Source organism: Fulmarus glacialis, unplaced genomic scaffold (assembly GCF_000690835.1).
Source record: "Fulmarus glacialis isolate BGI_N327 unplaced genomic scaffold, ASM69083v1 scaffold21972, whole genome shotgun sequence".
Lineage (NCBI taxonomy): Eukaryota > Metazoa > Chordata > Aves > Procellariiformes > Procellariidae > Fulmarus > Fulmarus glacialis.
In genome coordinates, this window is record NW_009200044.1 from 1,059 (window position 1) to 10,270 (window position 9,212).

Here is a 9,212-nt window from a genome sequence, read left to right on the forward strand (position 1 = left end):
TTGTGGATTTCTGTCTCTGAGCGAAGGGTTTGGGCAAGGAACAAGGGTCTGCGCTGGGTGAGACGCCCAGAAAGGAAGCCAGGCAGAGGAGAAGCTGTGTGATAAAGCTCCCATGTTCCATTCTTGATAAGGTTCGGAAAACAAAAAAGCTCAAGCGATTACTGTCTTACAGGGGAATTCCAAGTAAAATTATTTCAAAATTTTGAAAAAGTGTAAATGTCACTATTGCCTGTAGTCAAATGGTGTCATTATCTTCCTGCTTATTCCCTATTTCCATCGGTTGCCTTGGTTGTTTTAGATTGGATCCAGATCCTGCAGCTTGTCTCCAAGCAGGCTGGTTTCTGCAACTGAGAAGAGGGAGTTACACGATTTGGGCTCTCGACTGCAAGTTTCTGGGTTAAAAAAAAGCGTCTGTGGCACCCAGCCCTGTGGGACTTCAGTTCTGGCTGAGTTTGCACGGGAAGTTTGCCATAGACATTACCAGATCAGTGTAGCTGACTGAGATTAGATCTTGACAGAGCTCTCTGTGGTTTTGTGGATGTACGTATAACCCTCTAAAGAGTGATTTATGCACAGAGTGTTCACGCACCCAAGGATTACACAGAGTGACAGGCTACATATATGTGGAGTAACTTGCGCTACCTCACATGCTCACAGCAAAGTGAGTCAGAAGGAAGGGAAACCTCCCGTTCTGGAGGTTGCACCATACTTTTGCATCATCTCTGTAAATCAGTGTGTGAAGTTGCAGGCATCCCTAGTCCAACCGTCCCCTGCAGTTCTGCTTTAGGAGCAGGCCTGTCTCAGTTAGGGTTTCTGTGCTGAAACCTTGTCATCCTTTCCTGAAGATTACTTTTTCCTGAGTACAGGATTCTTTCCAGATAAAACATCTCTTTTCTTCCTTTGCTGCCTAAATCTATGTGGAAGCCACGTTGTTGAAGCCTGCTTAGCGCCTGTTGTCTGTCCTTCAGCGACACTGAGTAGAAAGGCAAGATTACCCCTGGAATGGGGTGGGCTCTGTGGGTGCAGCTTCGCAGCCAAGAGTTTGTTTAGGGCCTGTTCAGGTTTCCAAATGTTGCGTGCCTTGTGTTCTGTGCAGTCGTCCCGCGGTGTAGATGTACCATCGGCCTGAAATTCAGTGAGTCCCACTCTGCTGCTATTTAAATATATGGTAGAAAAGGTGTTACAAAGGAAAACATAGGTTAATGCAGAAATTAGGTATAATTACTGTTTCTGACTCATCCACCAATTTACATTTCTTCAAATATTCAACTACAAACAGCAGAAGTACCCGGGAGAGAGAAGACACGTTTCTGAGATGATCCTCTCCCGCTAGCAGTCTGCGTGCTGCAGGAGCAGCCCTCCCCACCAGCCGTTTGCTGTCCGACTCCGCAAGGGCTCCGGCTTCCCTGGTGCCGCTGTCATAGAAACGCTGAAAATTCACCCCCGTGGTTCTGAAATACCCCTTTTCACAACGGCACTGGCTCCTCCCTCCTCCAGCTTTTCCAAACACAGGCACTTTGTGAAGCTGGGTTACTTCAGAGTCACCAGAAGTCATTTTCTGGGATGTTCTCCGAGTTGCTATGACAGCAGCAGAGTACTTGGCACCCGTGCTGATAAAACAGCAAAGCTTTAGTGCAAGGATCTGTTTTCAACAACATGTGTCACCTCCACGCTTGTTAAGTCAGTATTGGTGGGAGAGAGCGCTACATCACAAGTTATGACATCATTTAAGCCCTTTTGGGCTACTTCTGAGATATCCAGGGACTTTTACAAATAAAAAGTTCCTTTTTGTTTACTGTGTTTTTGCTTTTGAAAAGTTCTAGTGACTAGGATTCTTACTGTTTTAGATTGGGCTTTTACTCTTGTAAATATTTAGTGATTTCCCCCCACCTCGAACATAGAAGTACATGTCAGACTGTTAAACTGAAGGGGAAGCAAAGATGCAGAAGGTAAGGCCTATTTTTCAAAAACATGATATCTGAATTTTTGGGTCCGTTGGTGCTTCTATGCTCAGTCAGAAGCATTTGAGCCTGGTTTTTTTTTCTTTTTTTTTTTCTTTTCTTTTTTTCTTTTTTTTTCCCTAAAATGCTGAGCACACATCTCCAAGTGAAACATATGCTCAGCGTATCTTAAACTTGGACCCACAAAGCAGCTAGGAGCCATCAGTATCCACTTCTGGTCTGACTTACTTGCAGAAAGACCCCCCAGAAAAGGCAGCAGGAGAATGAGAAGTCTGTCTTGACTCTTGAACTTAACTTAACATCATCAGCAAGCAAGCATTGCAGAAAGCACGATGCTGTGATATTCCTGAGCTTCTTGATGAATCAGCATCAGATGCCCAGGTCTCTGCTCCTGGTCTATCCATTATTACATGGGAATTAACAAAATAAATGTTTGTGTGATCATTAAATTAGTCATAACCACAATAATTTATTCCGCTGCCTGATGCAAAAATACAGCAAGCAGAGAAGCATGTCTCCTCCTGCGGTGTAGCTGTAATGCATCCCTTCATGCTTCAGCATCTAAAAAGCCTTCGTTCTCTCTAGTGCCTTCATGTGCTGCCTCATCGCTGTAGCTTGTATGTGATAATTTTGCTCCTGTATTTTTGTAGCTTTCGTCTTTCAGAGAAGCTTTAACCAACAGCTAATCAGCGTAATTTTTAATTGTTAATTTGGCTCACTCTCTGAAGCCGATTAGATGACCTTGCCAAGGAATCAGTGGGGAATTGTTAGAGCGAAGCGAGCTAGCTCAGTGAACTTCCAGCACTCTGGCGTGGTGCCACCCTTGCTATTTATAGGCCTGTAAGAAGAGTCAAGCACTGAAGAGGGCTCCTGATCTGAATACCGGATGACTCGCACACTGACCTGAAACAGAGTTACTGCCCGGGAGCTGCAGAAGTCTGGTGAGCAGGTCTCCATTTTTCAAGTCATTCAGGGCTAGTTTCTTTCTCATCTGCTTATTCAAAGCCACCTGCAATTTCTGCATTTCCCGATCAGTAAGTGCCATAAAGGCTGTGCAGATTACTTCTACAGATTTGCAAGTACTTCAGTTTCTGTCCTCTGCCCAGTGACGTGTGAAACTCATTATTGCTGTAGCTGTGTCATTTCTCACTTCTCGGTGTGATTGTTTCTGTGGTGGATCTTGCCGGTGGATCTTGCTGCTGCAGTTCTGCCCTCAGCCCTGACCTCGGAAGTCTTGCATTGAGTTCTCTTTTATTGGGTTACAGTAAATGCAGAAACAGTGTTATGAGCATTTACAGAGTTCAGCTGCAAAGCTGGAGTCTTTAACTAGATGCTTTAAAATTCTTGATGACCTCTCTTATCTGAAATGCTCGATGATAAATTGGGTGTAACACAATTCAGCTGTCACTGGTATGCTGACAAGGCATGAATCTTCAAGCCTGGGCCAGACCCACCTCTTTCTGTACAAAATAAACCTGGGCTTGTCTTTCTAACAGCAGATCTCAAATCAGGGAGGCTAAAACAGCTCTAAATCCCCTTAAACTTCTCCTGCAGCCCATATTATGCTTTTTGGTCGCTGTGAACGGTGTCTCTCATTGACCAGTTGCGCAGGACTGCTAAATAAACGTTTTCACCCCAGAGGCTAGGGTATATACCCAAGTCTGTGTCTAACACCAGACTTCGTATTGTTTAACGTACGTAGGATATGTTGTTTTCTAATCTCTTCATACAGCTACAACGTTTGTCCAGACTACCATTGTCTCACTCTTGATTATTGCTACATCCTTTCCTCTGCCCTTGAGGACGGTAATCTTGCCCTGCCTGTGTCTTTGCAGAATGCTGCTGCAAAGGTTGTTTCCCCAGCCACGGCTCTCTGTGCCATCCTCCAGTGACTCTTCTTTCCATACCTCATCGCATGTATGCATAGCTTCATTTTTAAAGCCATTCTTAGTCTGTCCCTACTGTCTGTCTTCTCATATCATTGCTGTGAAATCTGTTTTTACCTCTCAGCAACTCATGATGCCAGCCTTCCTCACTCCTTCAGAATATTTGGTGGGTTTAGTGAATTGTAAGTGACTTTTTAGCAAGATTTAAAAAATCAAAATAAAAAGTGACCTTCCTCCAAACAACAATTAGAAATACACGAAGTTCAAAACCTTCTCTATAGGACATTATTTTGGGCAATTTGTAAACTTGTATCGAGGTGCAAAATTGAATATTGACGCTTTCCAGGCTTGGAGCTTGGAGAGAAAGTACATGTTAACATAATTTCAAGCAGCATTGGAATAGTCCTCTCCTGCCTGCTTTAGAGAAAACAGGTGCTTGCACATCAGTAATCTGTACAGAGAAGTTACCAACTGGGTGGTGGGGCTGTTTGTTCACTGAGCTATCAACTCTCAAGTTAAAATCTAAGTAAAATATAAGCCATTTGGTCTGTCTCCAAATCTGCTAGAATAAGTACAGATTCTGCGACAGGTTCGGTGCAGTGGGCTATTGAGAGTCAGATTTTAAATGGGCAGATGCACTTTCTTGTAGAATGTGTTGCTTTGGGAAAAATCATTCACTTACTGAATGAAGCAATGGTTATAGATCTACGTAGAGGTCATGGAGGAACAGAGTGAGTGACTTACTGGCTCTTGTCTCTTTTGCAGTTGGTGTATCCTTATGACTTTAGACTAACAGAGAAAGAGGTAATAAAAATTTTTTTTCTTTTTTCCTGGTTTTAAAGATACTGAGCAGCGGTGATGGAGGTTTTCTTACTGTGTGTTTTTGTTTGTTGCAGAAAACTAGTATCTGCTACTTGTCCTTCCCAGACTCCTACTCAGGTAGGTAGCATCTGTTGGCCTTGCCTGCAGCCTGCGGGATGGTTCGTTGCCGTTATGAAAGAAATGGGTTCATGATGGAAAGAAAAAACAGAGACTGATGGGCTGAATCTTCCAGAGCTGTGACATCAAGGAGCACCCAGCCCTTAGGTCTGAACAAAGAGGCTTCTTGTCATTTTGATTGCTCTCTGGATACAGAATCTGCAATCTAGTGGGTGACGGGACAGTTTCTTGATAAGCTTGAACACTCATGCTTCACTCGTGCCAATACAATATAAAATAAAGTCACGAAGGGTAGGTATGGGCTGAATCTTCCAGAGCTGTGACATCAAGGAGCACCCAGCCCTTAGGTCTGAACAAAGAGGCTTCTTGTCATTTTGATTGCTCTCTGGATACAGAATCTGCAATCTAGTGGGTGACGGGACAGTTTCTTGATAAGCTTGAACACTCATGCTTCACTCGTGCCAATACAATATAAAATAAAGTCACGAAGGGTAGGTTCCCTGAGGTTTGCAGCTGTCGACTATCAGCATTTCTGTGTTTGTGAGTGAAATGCTCAGGGAAGAGAAATAGATGGGGAGAGGATGCTTTCACAGCAGAAATATTCCCAAAGCTTGTATTTATAAATCAGAAAGGTGGCAATAAGAAATAAGCTTGTTAATTCATCCCAGTACCTGTTTCTTTAAGACTGGTTCCGGACTGTTAGTTTTCTACAGCTTTGCCCATTTTAGTTTTAAACATTTTTAAGGATGTACTTTCACTAGTTTCTCAGAGCTTAGTGAACACTCAGGCTAAATGTCCCTTTTATTAAAGTAAATTATTTGCTAATAGTAATATCTTCATAACACACACAACAGTCTTCACTCTTCTTCGGAGCGTAGCATCTGCAGACAGTGGGAAGGGAGTATGTCCTCTTACCCCGTTGTAGTGCCTTAGTCTGTTTAGCCTTGGTTTTTGTTCAGTGAGCTTAGTGTGTTTAACTCTTTCCTCATAACTGACCTCTTTGTACCTACTCAGCCCTACTCCTCCTGCCCATCCAACTGATGAAGCCTCCTGAGGACTTCATGCTTCTTTTTTTTTCTGCTGTACAATGTATGCTTGGTGGTGGGGTGAGCAGTATAGTGTGACCTGGGAGGTGCCCGGCTGCAGTGCTGTCTAGGTCATTTGCTAGAACTATTGTGCAGGGGATTGTCTTTAAAATCTGTGTGGTTGGGTTAAGGCTGTTTGTAGGTTTTTCAGTATGGTGGATAAGAAGTGGTGGCTGCAGCTACTCAGGATTGATGACGCTGGCCAATGTCTGTAGATTTCCCAGCAATGGCCTGGCAAGGTTTAGCTTAATGGTACCAGTTCTTGTGTTCAGCTCTATGTTCCTCCTGTCTTGCACTGGGGTTTTGGGGTTTCTTTATGCTGTTACTCACCACTTCATTTTCAGTTTTGGAGTTCCCTGTAAATCAGCATCCCCGTTTATGTCAGCATTTCAGATTTAAGCAACTTCCAGCTTTCTCTTTACTGAAACTTCTTCGTGAGCTTTTGTGATCTTCTCTGTCTCAGGTGGCCTGGGGGATACTCAATTTAGCTTCCGCCTCCGTCAGTCTGGGGGACAGAGGACCACTCATTACGAGGATGATGGCGAGTACAATAGAGAAGCACCTCTGACGCTGCAGGTCAGTTGCATTTCAGTGCACTTCTTATACCTGCTAAGCAAACAGAAGTGTTACTGGGTTAAAAGCCAAACATACTTTTGATTTGTTTTCTGTGCATAAAATACTTATTTTCTCTGGCCATGGGAATAGTCAGAAAAGGAGAAGGTTTTCAGCACAGGGACTTACTTCCACGTTAATACTCATAGAGGGCTGTGTTGAGAATCCCAGCTACTCTGAGAGATGGAACTGCGTCAGGGGGACCCCAGATTAGAGCAGTGGTCATGTCTAGCTGCAGCGAGAAGATAAACGGTGACACACAGGTGACATCCAACAGAGTGCACAGCTACCTGTGCACGTTTCCCTGAGGCAAGACAAGAATCTCTTTGTCTGTGGTAAATTAGATGTTCACCTCTTTTGTTAAGGGATGACAGTTCTTTTCATTTGTTGCAGGATCTATGTGTATAAAAACAGCCGGAATAATTGGCACGCCCCAAATCCACACTTTGGCTTGCTGTATGCAGGCTGGTTTAACCATACCCAAGCACTAACACAGGGGTATCACACAGTATCACAACACAGGAGTGTCTGTTAGTTGTTTTTCCAGCAGTGAACTATCTGTCAATTTCTTGCAGAGGAGGGATGTGCTGAGCACTGTTACTCCTTTTAATTGAGCAGGTGGCCATCAGATCAACTTGTTCTCTTCTGCTTTCTCCTTTGAGATGATGCTTGCTGTGCATGTGCCTTTTTAACACTTCGGCAATCTTTTTGTGATATGCTTTTGTGATATGCAATCCAGAAATGGATTGCTGGTCTGAGAGGGAGTAGGAGGATTTATTTTCCTAAATTCTGGTCTAGAGGTTTTTCAAGCTTGCATACCTCTTTACTGCTTTGAAGCAATCGGACACTGCCTCACAGATTCACCTAGCTTTAAAGGAGTAAGGGACATAAAACTGCCAAAGTACTGGATTCTGTTGTGGAAAAATAATATTTGGGAAGAGAAAGGTGCCTTAAACCGTGGAGCCTGTGGGGTTTCAAAAATTGATATTAAGGATGGCCTTTGTGTTCGGCACTGATAACTATCCTTCGTCCGTGATGTCTGTGGGAACTTAGAAGGCATAGCATGCTTGAAGTGATTGCTGGGGATTTGTATTAAATCTGTTAGTTGTCATGGATGCTATGAAGGAAGCATCATTCAGCTTTGTGCTTCATCCTGAGCAAAGTTTGACTGGTACTGCCTTAAATGCCTGACTAAAGAGGAGTGCAACGGGTATGGTAGAGGACATTTCCCCCTCTCAGAAGATGATGTATTCCTTCGTCAACAATACATTATCCTCTAGCTGGCAAAGACGACTGACAGTCAGAGCACATCAGTGGCAGCATGGGGTGCCGGGATGAGCTCAGTGGGTTGGCTCAGCTGGTCGTGTTAGTGGAAACCTCAATTAACCCTTTAGATGATGGCCCTGAAGGTGCTGCAGAAAGGGGCTAGTGGGAGGTGCTACCTGGAGGCTGTAATTTTTTTGTGGATTTAGTTGTTTGTATCTCCTCTCTATCTTCCCATTTGGTAAACTCTCCCAGATAGCTGAGCATGGATAACTTTCGTAAATAGGAGGGAGTGCTGTAATCGTATCATAGCAGGAGTGAGGTATGTTGTTGGCTGGAGGGAGTTTGGTGATAGCAGTAATCAGTTTCTCAATAACAGCATTGTTGGCCTCTCTTGCAGCGGGAGTCAGCTCATTATTTTGGTTATGTATACTTCAGGCAAGTCAAGGACAGCTCGATGAAGAGAGGTTATTTTCAGAAGGTGAGTACCGAAACCAGATAGCTTGCTACTCTCAGCTGGTACGTAGCTGTAAAAAGGCACCTATCCATAGCTGTAAAATAGCACCACTTCCTACGTGACACCCACAGGGTTTCTGCAGGAAACAGCAAAGGTCACGGAGAACAGGAATATGTGGAAAGTGTAATTCCAAACAAACCTGGATGTGGTTGCCATGGTGCGTTAATCACATGAGCAGTGACCTGCTGTCTGAATCATGAGATCCTGAAGTACTCGAACATTTGTTTCAGTATGTACTCTAGTGTCACAGATAGTGAGAGGATATACTTCATTATTGCAGTCTGTGCTAGTTATACCTTAACCCTACTCTTATTATTGCTTTAATCTTTCTTCTTCCTAGTAGCCATCTGGGAATGGATTTCCTGCTGGGCTGATTGCTTCTAACTAGCAGCAGTGACACTGCTGGTACCTCACCAACCTTGTCTCTTAAATTCCTTTCACACAGACACTGGAAAAATAATATAAACTGCATGTTTATTTCAGAATAAATATGCAAAGTGCCTTGTATTATTCAGACAGTTATGGTCACTGCCTGAAAAAGACTGAAATTTCAGACTTCTTGTAGAGAAGGAAAATATTTTACTTTGATCATAAGATCCATTTTTCTCCATGGATCCATGGAATTACTCTTTCAGTAGTGTTTTTTCACATCACAAGATAAAATCCCATCCTCTCAAACAAACGTATTTTGAACACCTGCTCTTCAAAGAGCGATGCTTCGTAGTAGATCGGTCTGGTAACTTGCTGGAAGATGGGGACACCATTTTGTCCCAGCAGTTACTTGGCCTGCTGTGCTTTCTCTCCTCCATCTCTAGGCAGTGACATGGAGTTTCTTCCAAAGAGACACGCTAATACAGAAATGAGGTTCTTCACCTCCACTAAAGCAGTGGATTGATCACTCAAAAAGTTGGAGAATTAGAGAAACTGGACAACACGGGGACCTGCTGAA

The 9,212-nt window shown here is 43.6% G+C and overlaps 1 protein-coding gene across 1 annotated transcript in view; it reads left to right on the top strand.

Moving 5' to 3' along the window:
- Positions 1–2,873: 2,873 nt before the first annotated feature.
- The window catches only part of DENND6B (DENN/MADD domain containing 6B), a gene marked incomplete at its 5' end in the record, with an annotated part of 18,000 nt that continues 11,661 nt past the window's right edge, over positions 2,874–9,212 (top strand). Inside the window, 5 exons of the mRNA XM_009573456.1 lie at positions 2,874–2,995; positions 4,613–4,651; positions 4,744–4,786; positions 6,335–6,447; positions 8,147–8,227. Of these exons, the coding sequence (XP_009571751.1) occupies positions 2,874–2,995; positions 4,613–4,651; positions 4,744–4,786; positions 6,335–6,447; positions 8,147–8,227 (398 nt within the window). The remainder of the gene's footprint in view (positions 2,996–4,612; positions 4,652–4,743; positions 4,787–6,334; positions 6,448–8,146; positions 8,228–9,212) is intronic.